This window comes from Emydura macquarii, unplaced genomic scaffold (genome assembly GCF_026122565.2).
Source record: "Emydura macquarii macquarii isolate MOO-44397 ecotype Brisbane River unplaced genomic scaffold, CSIRO-AGI_Emac_v2 contig_2417, whole genome shotgun sequence".
Taxonomy (NCBI): Eukaryota; Metazoa; Chordata; order Testudines; family Chelidae; genus Emydura; species Emydura macquarii.
The window spans coordinates 4,013,058-4,036,421 of NW_027132554.1; the positions used below are offsets into that span (position 1 = coordinate 4,013,058).

At 43.3% G+C, this 23,364-nt stretch overlaps 1 protein-coding gene across 1 annotated transcript in view; it reads left to right on the forward strand.

Moving 5' to 3' along the window:
• The first annotated feature begins 464 nt into the window (after nucleotides 1-464).
• Nucleotides 465-23,364, forward strand: part of RABL6 (RAB, member RAS oncogene family like 6) — a 74,534-nt gene continuing 51,634 nt past the window's right edge. The window contains exons 1-3 of the mRNA XM_067561580.1: nucleotides 465-742; nucleotides 10,435-10,569; nucleotides 19,400-19,447. Coding sequence (XP_067417681.1) covers nucleotides 613-742; nucleotides 10,435-10,569; nucleotides 19,400-19,447 — 313 coding nt within the window. The 5' untranslated portion in view covers nucleotides 465-612. The remainder of the gene's footprint in view (nucleotides 743-10,434; nucleotides 10,570-19,399; nucleotides 19,448-23,364) is intronic.

Consider the following 23,364-nt stretch of genomic DNA (forward strand, 5'->3'; position numbering starts at 1 on the left):
GTGCAGGGCTGGACAGTTCGGTGGGTGGGGAGTGGGGAGCTGGGCTGAGCGCGCGCTTAACTTTCTTGTCCCGCGCGAGTTCCTGTAGCGGCGCTCTCAGCGTCCCCCTCCCCCTCCCTTGAAGCGAAAGAACCAAGATGGCGGTGACGTGGGGGGCTGAGCGGTGCTTCTTGCCTCAGCGGCCGGCGGCACCTGGGAGGGCTTGAGCCCGACCCCGACCCAGGGGAGCGTGGAGACCCGGACACGTCGCTCTCTGTCCCGGGGCCGGGCAATGCCGCGTTAACTCCCCGGGTCCCCCCGCACCGGGCCCCCAGCGCCGCCCCCCCCCCCCCCGGCTCAGCGCCGGCCCCCCCCCCCGCCCCCCACCCGGTCCGTGAGGGGAGCGAGCCCGGAGCAGGGCGGCAGGTGCTGGGAGTCGTGCCGGGGTTGGGCAGATCGCTCCCCGGGAGGGACGCGGGATTGTGTCTGGTGCGCTCAGCGCCCCATGGCCACGTAAACGGGCCCCGGGCCTGGGCGCTGCCCTCCGCGGGGCTGCTGCGGAGCGCCGGCGGGAGGCGCTTTTCTCGGCGCTGCGTCCAGGTCTGCGCCCCGCGGGAGGGGCCGGCGAGGAAGATGTTCTCGGCCCTGAAGAAGCTGGTGGGCTCGGAGCAGGCTCCGGTCCGCGACAAGAACATCCCCGCAGGGCTGCAGTCCATGAACCAGGCTCTGCAGCGGAGGTTCGCCAAGGGGGTCCAGTACAACAGTGAGTAGGGGCGGGACGGTTTGCGGGCGCAGAGGTGCCGGGGTGGGCAGCAACCTCTCGGGGTGAACCGTGCGTGCCTGGTCCTGCCGGGGTGCGGAGGAATGCAGTGACCGGACGGTGCGAGCCCTTGGTCTGTGCGCTGTTGCTCTGGCAGTCTGTTCCTGAAACAGTGACATAGCTCCGCTAGAGAGAGAGCGACGGAGCTGGGGGGTAGGCAAGGGAGAGAAATCTCTAGTTGAAAGATAGGAGGGAACTCAAATCCTTAACGCTTGGTTTGAAAACTTTTCCTGTTTTAGGGGCTGGGTTGTTCTGAATGGCTGCATCCCCCCACTGACTTCATGGGGAGTTGTGGGAATGCAACACTTCTCTAGATCACTCCATTACAATGATAGGAAAATTTCTCTTTTCTCCCACGCACCCAATCTTTGGATGGTCTTTGCCACGTCTGAGGAAAATGGTACTTTCCCATTCAGTGCTAGTGGCTGTTTGTTAGGAGGTGAATATTGTGGAATTCTGCCTTCCTAAATGTTAGTGAAAGGTGGAGAAGGTACTGTACTTAGTTTTATTAGGTCCGTTGGTCTCACACTGGATATCAGTGTATGCAGGTACATTTTTTAAAATTATTTTTCAGTAGGCATTTTAATGATTTTTTCTCCTGTGATAATTGGGCTGTTTCTTTCTTAAATCAGCATCTCTGCATCTAATTTCAATTTTAATTAAAATTTTAATTTCAAGCTTAGACTTGTTTAGAATGTCAAGTCTAAACTCCCTGATGGCCAGTTTATGTCCATTAGTTCTTGTGTCCACAGTGGCACTGAACTTAAATAATTCCTCTCCCTCCCTGGTATTTATCCCTCTGATGTATTTATAGAGAGCAATCATATCTCCCCTCAGCCTTCTTTTGGTTATCCTCTAAGGCAGGTTTTCCATTCTGCAGATCATCTTAGTAGCCCTACTCTGCACCTGTTCCAGTTGAATTCATCTTTCTTAAACATGGGGCACCAGAACTGTACACAGTATTCCAGATGCGATCTCACCAGCGCTTTGTATGATGGTACTAACACCTCCCTATCTCTACTGGAAATGCCTTGTCTGATACATCCAAGGACTGCATTAGCTTTTTTCATGGTCGTATCACATTGGCAGCTCATAGTCATCCTGTGATCAACCAATACGCTCAGATCCTTCATCTGCTCTGTCACTTCCAACTGATGTGTCCCCAGCTTATAGCAAAAGTTCTTGTTGTTAGTCCCTAAATGCATGACCTTGCACTTTCCACTATTAAATTTCATCCTATTTCTATTACTCCAGTTTACAAGGTCATCCAGATCTTGTTGTATGATATCCCGGTCTTTTTCTGTATTGGCAATATCTCCCAACTTTGTCATCCGCAAACTTTATTTGCACATTCCCACTTCTTGTGTCAAGGTCATTAATAAAAATGTTACATAAGATTGGTCCCAAGACCGAGCCCTGAGGAACTCCACTAGCAACCTCTCCCTAGCCTGACAGTTCACCTTTCAGTATGACCTGTTGTAGTCTCCCCTTTAACCAGTTCCTTATCCCCCTTTCAATTTTGATATTAATCCCTGTCTTTTCCAATTTAACTAATAATTCCCCATGGCACTGACGACCTGCAGCAAAACCACTTCTGCCCTGGCACTGCAACCCTAATTCCAGTGCAGAGGAGAGGGCATTCAGGGATATTGGAGACCGAGCCTGTGCCACACTTACCCCCACAGCAGCAGTCCTGTCCCGTGGGGCTGGACTTGGCTCTTTGCTCCAGGCATTGTGACCTGGTGCATGGGATTGCAGTGCCATTCAGGTTTGGTCCAGCTGTGGAGGAGTGGCAGGGCCAAACCTGAGGTGCTGCAATGCCATGTACCAGGTCACAATGTCCAGAGTGGGAAGCTGGGCCCAGCCCTACGGGATGGGAGCCACCACTGTGGGGTGAGTTCAGGGCACGCTTTCCTATCAGCCCCCGCCCCTCCACACCAGGCCTGCAACCCACCTAAACCTTCAAGTGACTCAGTGGTGGGTTGAGACTCACTTTTGGGAAGCAGTGACATAGGGTGATAGTTATATCATCCTTTCTGAAAACAGACACACACCAGCTCATCTGTATGGGTCTGTGTAGGTATTACGTCAGTGTGCGGAAGGCTGAGAGGAGATCAGCAGTATGGAATAATAGGTCTGATTTGTAGATGTTGGACTTGAATAATTTTCTCTATAGGTATGCACATCTGGGGAGATGAGGGGGAATAGAACCCAAATCACATCTTAATTTGAAGGCACAGTTGAGAGGAAGGAAGATTAGAAATGTAGAAAGGGTATTATTGTGGTCAACAGCGCTTCTGAGCTGATATGTGTGTGAAATTCTTTTTAGCAGAGAAAGCATTTGGTTCATTTATCCTGATCACATCAGTTAGACATACTAAGAATAGTGCATAATTCAGAATGTGTAGCAATTGTGTGGAGCTATATCCATTTTTAAGATGAAGACAGCTGGGCCAAAAATTCAGATACTAAAGCTACTAAGCATAGTCCTATTGATTCCTTAGCAAGTATTTCCATTTTAACTTTGTCACATTGCTAAAAACCTGCGGAATGTTTTTGTTTGGTACCTTGACTTGACAGTACTTGTGTTCCAGTTGCTGTTTTAATATTGATGATAAAACTGCAGCTTTCTGTCACTGCCTTGGGGGAAGCTTTCCAATCTCCATAGTAACTCTGCTCTCAGTATTGCTGTTATATAATATTTACAGAAGATGCAGACCAGCTTGTGAAAGGGCTTGGGAGGCAGCCCACTAAGACATGCATAGTGTATTTATTTTTGAACATCATGCATGTGTGGCCCTTTACAGGTTGGACAGGTCTTGGCATGAGGAGTTTATAATTTGAGTTGAATATAGTAAGGGATGTCGACAGAAAGGGTGTTACTGTGGGGAAGATGAGGCTGTATCTCTTGCTTTATTTCCACAATGCTCAATGCACAATGTAAGTAGTACAAAGATGAAATTCAAGGGGGAAATATAAAAATGCTTTTCAGAGCAGTTGTATACAAATAAATGTCATGCCTTTAACTCCCTTTTTTCCTACAAATCTAAATTTAGGGCATGCTGTCATGGCTGTTTTTACAAAAATGGACACTCACTTTTTTGCTGATCCATTCAAAACATGAAACTGAAATCTGTTTCCTTACCCCACATTTATTTAGCTCATAGACTGACTTCTTGAAGGACTTAAGAGTTACAGCGAATGGACTGGGAGCCAGGAATTCCTCTGTTCTAAATCTGGCTCTGACACTAATTTGTATAATTTTGGGTGAATCATTTCATCTTTGTGCCAGTTTCCTTATCTGTGTAGTATATTTAAGAAAAGAAAACCCTCAGATGGATAGTATTTGAACTATAGTAAGTGTTAAGTGTTGTTCTTATGAATTCTGGGCAACTGGCATCTGTTAGAAAAAATGCATTGATGCACTTTGTTGAGGGAACCCGCCCCTCTCCCTGCCAAATCATACAAAATTTTCAAACAGAAAAGAAGAGGTTGGGGTCTTTGTAGGGTATGATTTCAGAAGAGAGCAAGGCCTAATAGCAGTCTTAGCAGCAACCGCTAGCATTCAATGGAGAATCATATTTCAAAATATATTTTCATACTTTTATCTTACCGCACGTGGTTTTTCACAATACTCCTCATCCACACTGTCCCTTGTGGCCCCACCATCATACTTGGCTGTTTAGTACCAGAAAAGAAAATAAGCTCTAAGCACTGACATACTACAAACAAAGTTTATATAAGGTGGTGATAGGCTGAGAGGGGATTGTGGCTGAAGGCCTTTCTGAGATTATATGTCTAAGAGGATTCCCTTGAAGCTACCCATTGATGGCAACTGATCAGAGCAAAAGATGTGGGGCTGTTTGAAATATCCAGTTGTCATGTTCTCTTTCTTGCCTGGAGATGGTGGGAGCCTGTTGTGCTGCCATCCTCAAAACTGTTTGACAGGGCAGGCACATCACAAAACAAAGAAGCCTGTGTGTTTCTTTCAGATGATTTTGGACGTAAGTCAGTATAATACTAGCAAATGCATGCTGTGTGGTCACTGCCTAAAAATCACCCGCTAGTAGGAAATATCAAGGCCAGTGGTGGCCCTGGGAATCAAATATTCTGTCCATCTTTTGCTTTTCTCCCCTTGAAAGTAGAAAAATGGTCTCATGGATATATTGTATCCTTTTATGAAGTGTTGAAACCTGTTTTTTGTTATGACGATTTATTATTTGTATTACTCTTGCACCTAGGAACCCACCTCATTTTGGTATTCTGGGTGTTGCTTTAATTTAAACCAATGTTTACGACCAAATTAAAGCTGCAAGCCTTTATCATAGGTGGTAGTACCTGTATGTATCTTACTGATGCTCGTCATTTCAAATTTAGGAGCATCCAAAAGGTTGTTGGCCAGGGACAGTCAGGTAATCATGAGTGGCTTGTAGTGGGTGTTGAGTTACTGGTCATATTGCATGTCATTTTTTTTTAATGATACCTAGGACCTTATGGGAGTTGCATTGCAGCAGTAGCAAGAGTGTTTGACATATGATAAATGAAGTACTAGAGCAGCCTTTGCATATAAAATCCTACCTTATAATGAGAGTGTGACTGTAATTAAAAAAACAAAGGCAGTGTTAAATTCACCCTATTGTTACTTGCGTGGTCATTCTGTGTGTGTTGGCACAAGTTGTATAGCATAAGAATGGCTGTACTGGGCTAGACCAACGGGCTAGACAAGTATCGTATCTGGCCTCAGCCACTGTCAGAAGACATTTCAGAGGGAATGAATAAAACAGGGCAATTTTTCAGTGATCTATCCCCTACTGTTACAAGCAGTAGGCACCACAAGAGAGATAGGAATGAAGTGATTGCCCTTACCTTAACCAGCCAGTGCCAGATATTTTTACATAAAGGTGTCCTCCTCAACTTAGTGTAGGTTTCAGATGTAGGTTTTTGTGTTTTGTTTCAGAAATGGCTCAGAAAACCTGACTTCTAATAGTTTAGTTCCAAAAGCTTTTTTTCTGTTTTAACATACCTCTGAAGAGTTAACTCAAACACAGCAGCATAGTTCAAGAGAAGCAGAAATTGACACAGATTATAAGCAAAAGTGAAACTGACCAATGTAATTATCTTGTTCAAAGGGAGAGAAATGTGGGAGCAGCATAAATGGTGAAAGACACATCTGACTTAGAATCATAGAGTTGGAAGGGACCTCATTCCAGTGCTTCACCACCCTCCTAGTAAAAAACTTTTTCCTAATGTCCAACCTAGACCTCCCCCACTGAAACCTGAGACTGTTGCTCCTTGTTCTGTCATCTGCCACCACTGGGAACAGCCTAGCCCCATCCTCCCTGGGAACCCCCTTTCAAGTAGTTAAAGGCTGCTATCAAATCTCCCCTCATTCTTCTCTTTTGCAGACTAAACAAGCCTAGTTCCGTAGCCTCTCCTCATAAGTCTTGTACTCCAGCCTCCTAATCATTTTTGTTGCCCTCCGTTGGACTCTCTCCAACTTGTCCACATCCTTTTTGTAGTGGGGGGACCCAAAACTGGACACAATACTCCAAATGTGGCCTCACCAATGCCGAATAGAGGGGAATAATCACTTCCCGTGACCTGCTGGCAATGCCCCTCCTAATGCAGCCCAATATGCTATTATCCTTCTTGGCAACCAGGGCACACTGCTGACTCATATCCAGCTTCTTATGCACTGTAACTCCCAGGTCCTTTTCTACAGAGCTGCTGCCTAGCCCGTTGGTCCCCAGTCTGTAACTGTGTATGGGATTCTTCTGTCCAAAGTGCAGGACTCTGCACTTGTCCTTGTTGAACCTCATCAGATTTCTTTTGGCCCAATCCTCTAGTTTGTTTAGGTCCTTCTGTATCCTATCCCTACCTTCCAGGGTATCTACCACTCCCCCCAGCTTAGTGTCGTCTGCAAACTTGTTGAGGGTGCAATCTACCCCATCCTCTAGATCATTAATGAAGATGTTGAACAAAACCGGCCCCAGGACCAACCCCTGGGGCACTCCGCTTGTGACCGGTTGCCAGCTAGACATGGAGCCATTGATCACTACTCATTGAGCCCTATGCTCTAGCCAGTTCTCTATCCATTTTATAGTCCATTCATCCAACCCGTACTTCTTTAACTTGCTGATAAGAATACTGTGAGAGACCATATCAAAAGCTTTGCTAAAGTCAAGGTATATCATGTCCACCACTTTCCCCACATCCACAGAGCCAGTCATCTCTTCATAGAAAGCAATCAGGTTGGTCAGGCATGACTTTCCCTTGGTGAATCCATGTTGACTGTTCCTGATCACCTTCCTCTCTTCCAAGTGCCTTAAAATGGATTCCTTGAGGACCTACTCCATGATTTTTCCAGGGATTGAGGTGAGGCTGGACCGGTTTGTAGTTCCCTGGATCCTCTTTCCTCCCTTTCTTGAAGGTGGGCACTAGATTTGCTTTTTTCCAGTCCTCAGGGACCTCCCCCAATTGCCACGAGCTTTCAAAGATAATAACCAATGGCTCTGAAATCACATCAGGCAACTCCCTCAGCACCCTCGGGTGCATTGCATCTGGCCCCATGGACTTGTGTATGTCCAATCTTTTTAAATAGTCTTGGACGTGTTCCTTCAGCACTGCGGGTTGTTCACCTCCTTCCCATTCTGTGCCGCCCAGTGCAGCAGTCTGGGAGCTGACCTTGTCTGTGAAGACAGAGGCAAAAAAGGCATTGAGTACCTCAGCTTTCTCTACATCTTGTCACTAGGTTGCCACCCCCATTCTTTGAGGGGCCCACACTTTCCCTAGTCTTCCTCTTGTTGGTAACATACCTGTAGAAACCCTTCTTGTTCCCCTTCACGTCCCTTGCTAGCTGCAACTCCAGTTGTGCTTTGGCCTTCCTGATTTCATTCCTGCATGTTGGAGCAGCATTTTTATACTCCTCCCTAGTCATCTGACCAAGCTTCCACTTCTTGTAAGCTTCTTTTTTGCGTTTAAGTTCACCAAAGACTTATTTGTTAAGCCAAGCTGGATGCCTACCATATTTACTATTCTTTCTGCACATCGGGGTGGTTTGTTCCTGTGTCCTCAATAAGGTTTCTTTAAAATACAGCCAGCTCTCTTGGATTCCTTTTCCCCCTCATATTAGCCTCCCAGGGGATCCTGCCCATCCGCTCCCTGAGGGAGTCAAAGTCCGCTTTTCTGAAGTCCATGGTCTGTATCCTGCTTTTCTCCTTTCTTCCTTTTGTCAGGATCTTGAACTCGACCATTCTTAAATTCTCTCTTCTTTCTAATAACCTAAACTTTAATTTAATAATGGACATGGATTTTTAAATGACTCTTTGGGTATGGCCTAGCTCTGAGACAGGAAACCTGGGCTTCTGTCCCAGCCCTACTGCTGACTTGGTGCATGATTTAAGTAAAATAGGCTAATTTTTTTTTTTTTTAAGATAAAGCATTCACCTCTCTGTATATGTTACTCCATCTGAAAATGGGGATAATAATAATCTGTAAGGATTCTGTCACATCTATGGCTGAAAAACACTATAAGTACTACAAATTATTTTAACCTTATTTTTGATCTTTTAAAGTTATTTATTATATAAACATTAATACCTCTCAGGAAATACTCCAAAAAGAATAGCAACTACTAAGAACTATAATTTTTTACTAACTTTTTTTAATGGCTGCTTGTATATTGTACTCTATTTAAAATATTTAAGTGAATGGTACAGACATCTTGAAACCAAGCAATAGCAGTACTCTACTTGTCTCCCTTTGTTTTAGATACACTAAGAATATCGCTGAGTTTAGATGGCAGGCTGCCTTTTGTTATTAGTCTACTTTGGCTAAGTGACACAGAATTTAATGTTAGTCAGTTGTTTCACTTTGAGGGGTCAGAAATCAGAGCAATCCATTTCCTAATGAGGAAGACGTTCTCAGTCTCAAACATGATCTGTGAAATCCTGGCCTCACTGAAGTCAATGGCAAAACTCCCATTAAAGAATCATCTGGTATAAAAATTAAAAAACCAGATTTGGCAAATGTCTAAAAGAAGAAGGCCATGATGCTGAAGGTGAGAGCAGGCCTCTAGAAATAACACCGTTCATTGCAGCATAGTTTACTTATCTTTCAGTTGTTACGGTCATGTGCTGGATGAAGCTGTGGTGAATCCCACTTATATTATTAGTTAGCTTTTCTGCACAATGTTTTGAACACTTCCTATCCTTATGAAGTATGTGGGTTTTTTCTTCACACACAGTTAGAGAGAGTGTGCGCGCGCGTGTTAACTACCTGAAAGGGGGTTCCAGGGAGGATGGAGCTAGGCTGTTCTCAATGGTGGTAGATGACAGAACAAAGGGCAATGGTCTCAAGTTGCAGTGGGGGAAGGTCTAGGTTGGATATTAGGAAAAAGTTTTTCACTAGGAGGGTGGTGAAGCACTGGAATGGGTTACCTAGGGAGGTGGTGGAATCTCCATCTTTAGAGGTTTTTAAGCTGCGGATTAACAAAGCCCTGGCTGGGATGATTTAGCTGAGGTTAGTCCTGCTTTGAGCAGGGGATTAGACTAGATGACCTCCTGAGGTCCCTTCCAACTCTAATCTTCTATGATTCTATGTGGTCTCAGTCTGCACTAGGGCAGCACCTGGTAGTCTATGCAGTTGGTTACCAGTTATTACAAATGCATTTGAGTATATTTGGATTTGTCTCTTTCAGGCACATATATCTTCCACAGTGAGTCCAGACTGTCACAACTTGGCTGCCAGTTTTTCTGTATTACTTTGCTGAGCACCATTGCTATGCTCTGTCCCTAGTAAGAGTATAATAGAAGATATGGTCCCTACTGCAAGGCATTGCACTCAAAATGAGAGATGAGACAGGGCTTGACTACACAAGTAAGCTGTGCTGATTTAATTTAAATCAGTGCAAATCCCTGTGTGGTATGCTTGTTTTTAGTTTAAACCTGTTCCTAATCAATTTAAGTTAAATCAAAATAGGCCATGCTTAAACTAAAATGTCCACACAGCCTTTTGCACCAGTGTACTTCTATCAGTTTAAATGCACACCTTTAATTAAACTGGAGCAACCTTCTAATGTAGGCAAGCCCTCAGACAGTATAGTTCAGATATCCAAGCTGATGGGCCAGTTTCACGGTGATTCAGATAGCTTCAGGAGATCATTATTTTTTGAGGATAGGAAAACTATTTAAGGAGAAACTTGAATAGTAGGGGAGAGCATTTGGCATGTGAGGAGGAGCAGGAGGAGGATGCAAGCTCAAAGATAAGTGTAGAAGACTTGCTTAAATGTGAGCTGGCGTTAAGGTAATCTAGGGTGCTGAGGAGGGACTGCAGCAGAATGGGAACTAGGCAGAAATGAGAGCAGAGGCACAGACAGAGTGAAGTTGTATAAGGCCCCGAGGGCAAGGATAAGTGGCTTGATCTTGATGTTGGTGCTTCCTGCTAAACTAGATTGTGCAGCTGAGTATGCAGGAATGTGAATGACTGTTGCTCATATCTTGTAATGAAATACCATGCATGTGTAACACAAGAGCTAATTGCATCAGAATAACACTTTCAAAATATTAACACTGTTCCCAATATTCCCAGAATTTGTTTTAATCAACTTTATTTTTGTAATTGCTCTTCTCCCCCAGTGAAAATTGTTATCCGAGGGGACAGGAACACAGGGAAAACCACGCTCTGGCACCGACTCCAGGGGAAGAAGTTTATTGAGGAATATATACCTACTCAAGAGATCCAAGTCACCAGCATCCACTGGAACTATAAAAGTAAGAAGGGAGAAGGAATGAAGGGTGTCTGGGGGAAGGAATAGTCTTTCACTCAGTAATTACGTTACCAACCATTTAAACAGATGTCCTCAGTAGTTAAAAATGAAAGGAAGAAATTTTTTAACAAAACATGAATATGAATTGAAATGTTCATGATTTTTTCTTGCTGTTTCAGTGAAAACAGATTTTATTATTGAAATGTGCCCCTGCAGGGCTGGAAAGTGAAACACAACAGTACTGGGTTAGTACATTGAGTACTAGCAGTGAAATGGATCATTCTAGTCTCACTGTGCAATCGGAGTGTAAATCCATATTGGACATGGTGAAAAGTGAATTACATTTTTAAAATGCTTGTAGTTCTAATAATCTTAGGTGGAGACAGTGATATGCTGTCTAGAATTTAAAAGGTCTGGTCTTTCCAGCTGTTACTCCTGGGAGAATTCTGCACCACTGCGCAATGCAGAATTTGTGCAGAAAAAAGTTCTGTACAGAATTTCATTTTTTCCTGCAGAATTGGTGCTGCAGAGCTGCTGGCCGCCACTAGGGGCTGCTCCCCAGTTTGCAGTGCGCTGCGGTTCCCAGGTTTGCTGGCCCCACTCGATCACATGGTGCGGCTGGGCCCCCTCCTTGTTCAGCTGCTGCGCACTTGGAGAGGCAGGAGCAACAGCTAGCTGGGAGCTGGAGGGAAGGGCTGCTGCTTTACGAGAGGGGGGGCTGCCAGGGATGAGGTGTGACTCAAGCTGTTCTGGGGACAGCTGACCTTTTAAATTGTGCCCCCCACTATCAACAGGTATGAGTCATCTCTGCCTGATGGGACAGTAATGAAGTTGTCTTCCCCATTGTTAGACGTAACTGCTGATAGGAATTTTGAAATAAATTACTCAAATAATTGAAACTAGTTGATTATATTGTGGTGTTGTGACAAAATATGCAGAACTTTAAAATATTGCTTGCAGAATTTTTAATTTTTTGGCACAGAATTCCCCCAGGAGTAAGCTGTACAGGGATGAGGAACCATTCCCTTCACTGTTGGTAGTGTAGTTACAAACAGGTGTGGTGAATAGCTGTAATTCATTGTGGACATAAAACAAACTAGGTGTGTTCCTGGTACCGTGCCAGCAGATATGCTTATTTCTGGCAGTTGTTATTATTACACAGGATCTGAGGCTTAGCTGATCCTTTTGAATAGATGTATTGCATATTTTAAGATGATCTTTGAAGTGGATTCTCTTTGTATTTGTCCATGATTCAAAGACTAATCTAGACTAGTGTCCTCTAGGTTTTCTTCTGTTTTCCCTAAGCACCTTTAGTTTGGGGGATCATCTTTCTTTTTATCCTGCATCAGCTGGCACAGGGTATTTACAACACAGCTGTGCAACTTACACTGTCCTGCAGCTTCTGCAATGCATGTAGGCTCTGCTGGCACCTTATTTGTGTCAGGTAGAGACCTGCCATTTAGCTCTCTTCCCTCTCTGACTTCTTGGATGGTCAGTCTTATTGTGGAGTGCGATAGACTTCTTAAGTTTTTGGGATATGGAAATTTTGTCCAAAATTAATTTTGAGTGCTGCCCACTAGGTTACTAGCAGTGCTAGAAGAGATCAAAATAAGAAACAGAGAAATTCTTTTTTCCATGGTAGGGGGCAAACCTGAAGACAGTTAACATTCAGATGGTGGCTACATCTGTTGATGCAGTTATTTTCAGTGTTTTGGGTAAACAGTGTGTGATTTTTAGCCTTCACTCTAAGCAAAAGGGATAATGCATGTACTATTCATAAATACAGCAATGGAAACTGAAGTCTGACTTTAGAAACAAAAACAGCCTAATTTATACCACCAGTTACTTGCTTTGTGCATATAGTGGCACTAATTAGGCAGTCAAATTACATGCACAAAGATGTTTGGACACTGCTCCACAAATAGAGAGAGATCAGGCAGGCTGACTGTGCTGTTTGCAAATATTGGATTGCATCTATACTTGACCAGTTGGATCTCAGGTTCCATTTTTTTCCAGTATATAGGCAGTCCATCTAGCAGGCATCTTTTGCTGGTAATTTAATTTTTGCATAAGAGACAGAGCATACAACTTGTCAGCTCTTTGTAATTATTCTGAAGTCTCAGACTGCTGGCAAAGACTTGACCTTATTAGAGGGATGTAGGTTTTTTCTTCTGAGAATGAAACAACCTGTTTCTCTGATTCATTGTTCTCCTGTCTGTGGAATTAGTAAGCTTTAATCATGAGTTTGTGGGGTTTTTTTTAAGGAAGTTAAACAATCCTAACGATCGACTTTCTGGATTCTACTGTACAATTATTAAGATTACGTGATCCTCATCAGATTCATTCTGCTCCTGACAGTGCCACAAAGAAGCCCACATGTAATATTAACAAATACTGCAAGATCTTTGTTAGAGAAGCTTGAGTATTCATGCATATTTGGGGTAACAGAGCCACCGTGCTTTGTAGATTTTACAGTCCAAAGCATGTGAAGTAGCTTGTCTGGGGTGTATAAGTCAGTCTGTCTGTCTGTCGTAGACTGGGAGTCCTAGGTGATGAAGTCAATCAGTAAATGGGTTATTCTTTATAATCAGAGGCCTTAATGACTTCCCCTCTACCCTTTCTCTGGGAGTGAACAATGACACTGCTGTGGAAATGGCTGCAGAATGCTATGCCGAATAGCTTCTTGAACAGAGATATTTGAGTAGGTTTGAGCCACGCTACGCTTAGGTTTGAAATACAGGACTATTAGTTTCAAATTTGTGATTTGGATTAACCTGTGATCTGACACTATTGATCAGATACTTGCCTTCAGAAGCAGTTTAGGTGGAGCACTGCCCATAATGTCTTGTGTGTCATAAAGGCTAACCCAGCAGCGTTAAGAGCTAATCATCTGCTGGTATATTCATGATACAGTCAGGAATGCAGTTACTGATTAAAAAATAGACTACTTGTTGGGTGTAACAATTGGTATAACTACTGTTCATTTTTAGCATAAGAAAATAACATCTAACCTAGTAAGTACAAGGGAAAATGATTTTCCCTTGGATCATCTGTATCCCAAATGCTTTTCCATTTCCCTTTTGGTTCTAGGTACCATGCCATTCTTTCCCTACTGCTTCCAAGGCCCCATCAAAAAGGATTGAAAGTTTCTCTCCTTTCTAGACCAGTTGGCTTGCTCTTACCCTAGCTTGAAGGGTTAATGTTGACTTTGAACAGGACTTGAGCAATTAATGCTAGGTGACTTAACCTTGCTAGCTGGAGGTAAGTACATGATAAGAGTAGGAGAGTGGGGCTCATTGGTACCCAGGGACAGCGTCTTGTTGAGAAGTCCAGCCCCATTGATACTTTAGTTAATGAGAAGCAGAAGGGCACTGGGATTTGTACCTGGATCCTGCTGGGGTTGGGGGGTTCCATCTTGCGTTTAGCCTCTGGCTAGTAGTTGGCTATGAAGCTCAATTCCCTCCAGCTCAGTGGTTCTCAACCTGCAGCCCACAGGCTGCTTACTACCCAATCAGCACCCTGCTGCGGCCCATGTGACATCCTCAGGGCCATACAGGGTAGTAGTGGATGCGACCCACAATGGTACATTGGTTGGGAATCACTGGTTGCTGGAAGTGCAGTTTCCTCTCTGCCCTCCCTCCCCCCAGAGCCTCTTGCCTGTTGAGCGGGTGGTGGGTCTCACTAGCTTTACCCCTCTGGCAAAGCATCTTGGCTGCTGCATGAGGCAGAGGCTCTCTTTCCTCTCCGTCTTCTGGCTGCTGGAAGAGTGTTTCTGGAGACAGATTTATGCTGTGTTCCTCCTAACTCTGGGCAAGTCTTGTGTGTTTTCTCTAAATCACTCCACTGACTCCATAGCCTTCTACAGGAGTGTGAAATTGACACAATTATATGCAGGCTGGGGATTCTGGTATTAAAACTGATCAGTCTTGTTAATTTCACTCTGGTGCTGGTTGGCTGTAACAGGAACAGAGTCTAGCTCTGTCTGCAGGCTCAAGACAGTACCGTGTTAGTCTACATTTGTTTTGTGTCTGCAAGTTTATTTTGCTAAATGTAAGGACATGGGGCCAGATTTTCAAAATCATAGGCCATGGAACCAGGGGGACCACCTGGACCATTGTCCAACTGCTTTTTTGCCTGGGCCAAACCTTTATGGCACCATGACCACACGTGCCAGGTTGCATCACCACTCCCTAAAATTCCATCCAGTTTCCCCTCCATAATGATGGAGGAGCAAATGGACCAAATTTGAGTGAGCAGTGTTGCAACCTGGTAGGGTTACAGCAACACTCAGGTTTGGCCCGGTGGCCCCTTCATTGTGATGGAGGGATAGATTAGCCAATTTTGTGTGAGTAGTGTTGCAGCCCTCTGAGCCAGGTCATGGCGCCATTCACTCACATTTGAAGGAGTTGGATGTGGGGGCTATTGGGTTGGGGCGGTCAGGCTGCTGGGGGGTTTAGGAGAGGCCTAGAGTGGGAAAAAGGACAGTCAGGTGGTGGTGGGGAATCTATGCCCTTCCCCGCCACCACACTTTAAATGGTGCTCCACAGCCCCTGTTAAAAGGTATTTAGGTACCTAAAGATGCAGATAGGTAACTCCCATGGAAAATCAGTGGGAGTTGGGCATTTAAGCTGCTTAGGCACTTCTGAAGAGCTCACTAAGTATCTGTCTGCATCTTTAGGTGTCTAAATACCTTTAAAAATCTGCCTCGAGTTCCTTTTTAAAAAGTGCAATATTACCTTAAAAATGTCTTTCTCTGATTCCACATCAGTTTGTTCAGTTTACAAGTGCAAAGATTATTTTTATTTATAACTGTCAATTTTGTGAACTCACCCTAGGCTCTTAATCAGGTTGGGTTCTTTTCATCATGTGCCTCAAAAAGAAGAAGTTCTGCAAGTTATACCCTCACTGACACCTCTGAAACATCCCTGTCTTTGCTTTATGCCCCCAGTAAGGGTTTGCACAAGTGTCCCTGCTGACTTAATTTGGCCTGCAGACCTCTTCATACTGGTGATGGTGTGCAAGGTTGAAAGAGCCTGGATTGACTGAGACTCCAGGGTGAGTTCACAGAGCTGATGATTTATATAAAAAAAATCTTTTTCCAGAAACCTCAACTGAGTTGATGTGGAGCCATTGAGACCATGAATGTGGAAATCCATGGTGGTATTGCTTCTCCGGGTAGAGATGCACTTTATGTGAGCTTAAGTTATGTAAAATTTAAATGGCCTTAGATCTCCCACCTCGACACTCCAGAGGATACTTCCCTCTCGCCACTAGCAAGCAGAAGTTTCAAGTACCAGCTGCCTAGGTGACACTGCCAGTACTAGTTATGGTTAAGAATTTGGGACCTGAAATTGAGCTGGGTTCTCTGGTGCTCGCCATAAGCTTACTGTCTGGTTATTTTTACCATTCTTTCTCAAAGGCATGATTCTTTTGTGTATGTGTGGGGTGAAGGGGGGGGGTAGAGTATGTACTTGAGCAGGCCCCCAGCACAATGCAGATGGTGAGACATGGCTTACTTGAGTAGAGTACAGATACATGTGAATGGTGTGAGTATGTACCTGAGAACCTACTCTACACAGCTCTCTACTCATCCAAGCCTGCCTCCCCATCTGCACTGCTGCTTTTAGCTTTGTAGTGTCCTTCAGCCTTCTTGCTGCTGGAGCCTTTCTGTGCTTCAGGGAAAGGCTCTGGCAGCAGGAAAAGGCGCTGCCAGCTCCCTGCTGCAGGAGCCTTTCCCCATTGCAGATAAGGACCGCAGCAGTGGGGAAAGACTCTCTGGTAAGGGAGAGACAGTGAGGAGAGGCTAAACATGGGTAAGGTAAGCCTTTCCCCACTGCCTCCCCCTGGCAGAGCCTTTCACTGACACATCTAGCTACACACTGCAGTGTAGACAGCTTGTTTTTCACTGCAGCAAGTAGCTGAATAGCCTACATGCTGCTGAAAGGAGAGCGTAGTCTAGATGTAGCCACAGTGTGCAGTAGCTTACTCTGCAAGTAGACTTGTTGATTTGAGTTGAACTAATTGTGGAGTAAGAGTGGAAGAATGTGGCCTTATGAATGGATGACTTCAGAAACGTTCTGTGATGGAGACGAAGGACTGTATTTTCTAGTGGCCCAAGTAAAAGGCTCACAGCTCAGAAGATTGTGGTTTTTTAGTCCAGCTGAACCTGTGACACATTGACTTTCCTGAGGACTGGAAAAAAGCAAATCTAGTGCCCATCTTCAAAAAAGGGAGGAAAGAGGATCCAGGGAACTACACACTGGTCAGCCTCACTTCAATTCCTGGAAAAATCATGGCGCAGGTCCTTAAGGAATCCATTTTAAGGCACTTGGAAGAGAGGAAGGTGATCAGGAACAGTCAACATGGATTCACCAAGAGAAAGTCATGCCTGACCAACCTGATTGCTTTCTATGATGAGGTGACTGGCTCTGTAGATGTAGGGAAGGAGGTGGATGTGATATACTTTGACTATAGCAAAGCTTTTGATACTGTCTCTCACAGTATTCTTATCAGCAAGTTAAAGAAGTATGGGTTGGATGAATGGACTATAAAATGGATAGAGAACTGGCTAGAGCATAGGGCTCAACGAGTAGTGATCAATGGCTCCATGTCTAGCTGGCAACCAGTCACAAGCAGAGTGCCCCAGGGGTCGGTCCTGGGGCCGGTTTTGTTCAACATCTTCATTAACGATCTGGAAGATGGGGTAGATAGCACCCTCGGCAAGTTTGCGGATGACACTAAGCTGGGGGGAGTGGTAGATACCCTGGAAGGTAGGGATTGGATACAGAAGGACCTAGACAAACTGGAGGATTGGGCCAAAAGAAATCTGATGAGGTTCAACAAGGACAAGTGCAGAGTCCTGCACTTAGGAAGGAAGAATCCCATGCACAGCTATAGACTGGGGACCGACGAGCTAGGCAGCAGTTCTGTAGAAAAGGACCTGGGGGTAACAGTGGATAAAAAACTGGATATTAGTCAGCAGTGTGCCCTGGTTGTTAAGAAGGCAAATAGCATATTGGGCTGCATTAGAAGGGGCATTGCCAGCAGGTCACGGGAAGTGATTATTCCCCTCTATTCGGCATTGGTAAGGCCGCATTTAGAATATTGTGTCCAGTTTTGGGCCCCCCACTACAAAAAGGATGTGGACAAATTGGAGAGAGTCCAGTGGAGGGCAACAAAAATGATGAGGGGGCTGGAGCTCAGGACTTATGAGGAGAGGCTAAGGAAACTGGGCTTGTTTAGTCTGCAAAAGAGAAGAATGAGGGGGGATTTGATAGCAGCCTTTAACTACCTGGGAGGATGGGGCTAGGCTGTTCTCGGTGGTGGCAGATGACAGAACAAGGAGCAACGGTCTCAAGTTGCAGTTGGGGAGGTCTAGGTTGGACATTAGGAAAAAGTTTTTCACTAGGAGGGTGGTGAAGCACTGGAATGGGTTACCTAGGGAGGTGGTGGAATCTCCATCCTTAGAGGTTTTTAAGCTGCAGCCTGACAAAGCCCTGGCTGGGATGATTTAGCTGAGGTTAGTCCTGCTTTGAGCAGGGGATTAGACTAGATGACCTCCTGAGGTCCCTTCCAACTCTAATCTTCTATGATTCTATGACTTTGGGCAAGTCACTTGATTGCCTTGTGCCTCAGTCAGCCAAGCTGGAAAAATGGATGTAGAGCAGGAATTGCTTTAAAAAACCAGACTCTGCATCTGATCTTTGGTTATCTGCATAAGTTGAAAGAAACCTCTCAGGAAAGCAGATAATCAAAAAAAAATTTCTTTATTTGCACTGGTTACTCTTTTTATAGGATTTTCACACTTACTAGCTAAACCAACAGTGCATGGTTTCCTGGAATGAGAATCCTAGTTGGTTAAATTCAATCACTGTGTGAGAGGAGAATATTTTTTACTTTAGCCCATTATCTTCCCATTCAATTGCTGTGTGCTCGCAGGTGTTGCCAGTACAAATGATTGTTTCAGTACTTAGTTTGTCACTACTCTGAAAAGCAACTCTCTAACAGAGGCATTGTGGGGCATCTGTGTTACATATGGTATCAGATCACTTACTCAGAATGAGTAAAAATATGGCTTTCTAACTGCAACTGCTTAGCCTACATTATGAAGCTGAGCTGAGCTGTTTCTGTCTCCTGCATGATCAGTAATAAAGTTTCTGCAGTTGGAACTTAGTTACTAAATATGAGGCAGACTAAAATCCAATTTACTCTCCTATAGCTATTGGCTCTGCAGTGCTTTTGGGAGTAAAAATCTTATTTTTTTCCTCCGAGTAAGCCAATGTGACTTGGAATTCACACAGGAACAGACCTTGTGTATGACTTGTAGGGTGATACATGTTTCAATTCCTTTTTGGTGCATTTGTGTGAGTGTTTTTAAAATGTTAACAAAGTTGATCTCCCTTTGAATAGCGTTACTCTGATGTTTTCAGTCACAAAGATGTTGGTTACAAATCAATCTTTATTCTCAGTATTTAATGAACTTCTAGTCTTAAAAAACAATGTGGCAGCTCTCTGTAGGATACAGAAAGGAATCCAAAATGGGGGTTTTGAAGAGCTCATGAAATAATGTTTTCCAAATCTGTAACTTAATTTAAAAAATTGTCCATACCTTTCACTTCTATTACCAGGGATTTTCAAGGGATTCTTTAAAGCGTGCAGCATTTGAAGTACATCTGAGAGAGGGAATGCTATGGGGGTTTTAAGGCTTTTTATGATATTCTGGGTTTTTTTCTTTTTGGCTTTGTAACAGATTTGCTTTGGGTTAGGTTTTTTTTTTTTTCTTTTTTTTCCTTTCCAAATCTGTCTAAAGTTGTGCATCCTTCTTCCACTTCTAGCCACTGATGATATCGTAAAGGTTGAAGTCTGGGACGTAGTAGACAAAGGTAAAGATTTACTGTTTCCTTTCTAATGCTACTTACTTCCTTTTAAAAAAACAAAAACCTTAAATGAGAATTTATGTGAAATTCAGAAATTATTTTTTTTTCTTTTCTTTGGTAGAAATGTTTGTGTTCATTTCCTGAAGTAACCTGGCAGGGCTGGGAATTCTGTCTCATTACCAGAGCTCAGATTTGCCATCTTTAACTGCAGGGTGAACAGAGACTTTAGAAGTAGTTGCAAGAAGCCTATACTTCTTACCAAGTTGGCTTCATTCATTCAATGATGGACCAAATGATTGGGTTTCTTATGTGTTTGGGAAATTTCATTTCCTCTGCCTTTCCAAAGCCACTAGTTTTTTCTATTTATAGTAGTACCAACTAATGTATCTTTTTGAAGGAATAATCTTGTTAAAATGGTAATTTCACTGTACAAAGTAGTGGTGGGTTTTGTTTTTTTTTGTTAAGTGTCTTAAATCCTCTTAAATGATTACATTTTCTGTGCGCTAATCCAAAACCTTTTTATAAAATGCCTACTAGGAAATCAGCATATGTTTAAAAAATATTTACATTTTTTGACAGTCTTTGGGAGCCAGATATTTACATCTGATGACAAAATGTAGCTTTTAAAACATCATAGCATATCAGAAAAAGAACTGTATATTTTTGGTTCTTAGGAAGTCAAAAACTGTACCAAACACCAAGTTGGAAGCTGTTGGCAGAAAAGAATGGAATTCATATGTAAATCTCAACAGCACGTTCTTTTGTATGAACTGAAGTTGTTTTTGGCGTAGGTGTTTTCTTTGAGAAAATGACTTGGACATATATCCTGTTTATGGTTAGAAAAATGACTTTGTAAATATAGCACCCCCTTACTTTGCAGGTTTGCCCTTTGTGAAAGGTGATCCGGGTCAGATATGGTGACTAATGATGGAAATTTACACTTTATCATCTTACTCCTGTTTCCCTTTCTGCAGAGCCCTTAGAGACTTGAAAGACTCAACTGGAATCTGTTCTGGCTTTGGTACCCTCAGCAGAACCATGAACTTAATCCCAAGAGCCCTGTCTTTTATTTAAAAGTACACAGAATTGTGCAACTCACATGTACTTTAACATCATCTTTATTAGAGCTCAGTTGGATCAGGGATACTGGTGAAGTGCCAGCCGGATTCCAGCTTGACTTTCGATAACTTACCCTAAGCATGCAGGGCTGGCATCCAGGAGGTCCATCTTTTTACTTACCAGTAGACAAATCTGGTATCAAGTAACTGAGACCATGAATGAGTGACCCTGTGATACCAGTATTTTATTTCATTTTAGTTACTTCTCAGAGCAGAGCTGCACTTTATGCTCCAGAGATTTGTCATCCTATTGGCAAAATAGGCTGTCAACTTGGCATTTGCAGAAGTTAATAAGAATTCAATCTTCTGGGTGGAGTGTGCCTGAAATTTAAAGGGACTGTCCTCTTCCATCCCACTCCCAGAGGAGGAAACATGTTGTTCTGTTAGAAATCCTGTTTATGGAACAAACAAAATCAAGTCTCTTATGTAGTTACAGATTTATGGGCCTACTTAGTGCAGTGGAATGAAGTCCAGATCAGTATGATGATGTACCAAAACCAAGTCCTCTTTCAACTCTGATATTAGTGCAATTCTGTGATAAATGCACCTCAAGAAAAAATGCAACTAGCCTTTAAGATTTGTTCATATCTCACTGTTTCATCCTTAACATGATCTCATTTAATTTTTTTTTTCTTTTGTGCTCAGGCCAAAAAATCCTCCTGCGTGATGCTTTGGGTGAGAGTGACCTTAGTGTAGACTGTAGTCTTTTATTAGCAAAGCATCCAGTGCTTTTGCAGTTTAATACTGATAGTATCAGATCCTTGCTTCACCTTCTCTAAGAAGATCCTATCTAATGTGCAGACGTAGAGTTGTGCATTGTGCTGCATTTGAAACTGCCACCAACTCATACATTCTGAATGTGGCATTTCAAAGTTGTATGTTGCTTCCCACCTATAATTATAACTTGCACCCCCAAGCCTGAAAGAAAGAAGTCTGTCTGCTTTCTAGGGGACAATCACACACAAGATTAACACGTTAACAAATCTCAGCTGAGCAATGGGGATGATGGAAAATATGGTCTTTTCTTCCTTCTAATGGTCTGTGGGCTCTTCAGATAGGCAGACAAACTGTGTATTGTATCTGTAAGTAATGTGAACTCTCACTAGCACTAATGTTTTGCACAGCATGGGCTGCACCCCTGAAGGAGTGGGGAGGGACAGGTACAGGCGTCTCAGGATGTGTGTATACTAGAATTTTTAACTTGAGTTAATTGATTGCCTTTTTATTCAAATTAGCTAGCCCACTTCTCCATGCTAGTTTGGACATTCCACACCTTTGTGGTTTATAAGAATGTTAGCTAAATTGAGTTAATTGCAGTCTGTTCACTAGAGTTTAACTCAAACGTAGATAAATGCTCAATTCTTCTCCAGCATCTCAGCTTTCATTTGTCTCTAGCTGCTGTGATTGTAGAGCAAAATTGTAACCAAGACAGTTGGAATTTGCAGAGGACCTGAAACAATAGCTCTGAGATGTGAGCTGAACCATACATTTGAGTGGGTGCTAAATCAGATGCCAGTGGTGATGCTTTAAATGTCAGCATTAATGGAAGAAAGGAGAGAAAGAATCATAACCTAAAGCTCTCCACAATCTGTTCTGAGTGACCCTTCATTTTGGTGCCACGAGTCGGAGGGTTTGGAAGATACTACTTACTCTTTCCCTTAGTCAAGAAGGCGCCAAACCCAGCAAGGCATCCAAACCCCACAGATAGCAGCTAAGCCCAAGGACCCAGGCGAGTGAGATGTTTTGTTAATGAAAAAATTAATGTTGCCACTTAGCTATAATTATTTTTTAAAAAGCATTGTTAAGAAATATGACTGTAATCTTGCAGCGCAATGTGCTATTTCAAACCTTTCTTAACATCCAGTATGAATATACAGTGTTCCTAATAATTTTGACACATTTTAAAATACAAATTAATTTCATTTAATAATTCTAAAAGTTATCCAGAATTTAACACCACATGGTGAGGTTGAAGGGTAGCACGCTTAGTTTAATTTTCCTGAAGGAGAATTCAGCTTTCAAATGTGGGGGTAATATTGGTTTAACTAGGAACATTACAGGTACTTTCTCTCTCCCTAACAATAAATGCCTTTCTCTCAGTATACCTCTCAGTGTAGAATAGAATCCAGTGTAGAATAGCTTTTCTGCCTTAAATTCACACACTGGCTTATTTTGCAATAGTGTCCATGTGTAGACAAGCCCTAATGCTCACATTCCTCTCAGGATACATGCAGCAGTTTTAAAAACATTTTTTTAAAGTGAATATTGAGAGGGTGGAAAGGGGTAAATTCCTGTAAGGACCTTTTGTGCATTATCCAAGACAGAAAGAAGCAAAAAGTGTATTTCAGCAGTACTCTCTAACTTCTCTGACCTTCAAAAAGAAGATTGTTGGATCATCTAGATTAGCATTTTGCCAAAGGACTGAAGGACTGGCTTTTGGTAGTACATTTTCTAGTTTTTTGTCCAGTCGAATTCTGAAATGTCTCGAGTTCTGGGTCTTCCCTTCTCTTATGAGATGATCCCACAGTCCAATAGATCTTTGGTCTTGTCTAAACTCAAAATTAAGTTGACCTAAGTTATGTTGATGTACAGTTTCATGTCCACACTGCCCTCTTTCTGCTAGAGGTGCGTGTCTTCACCGGGGGTGCTTGCATTACCTTAACTACATCAACCTAAGCGCTACGCCTCTCGCGGAGGTGGAGTTATTGGGTCGGTGTAGTGGGTGACTTACATCAGTGGGAGCAACATTGTAGTGTAGACACTTACAGAGTTAGGTCAATGTAAGCTGCCTTACATGGACCTAAC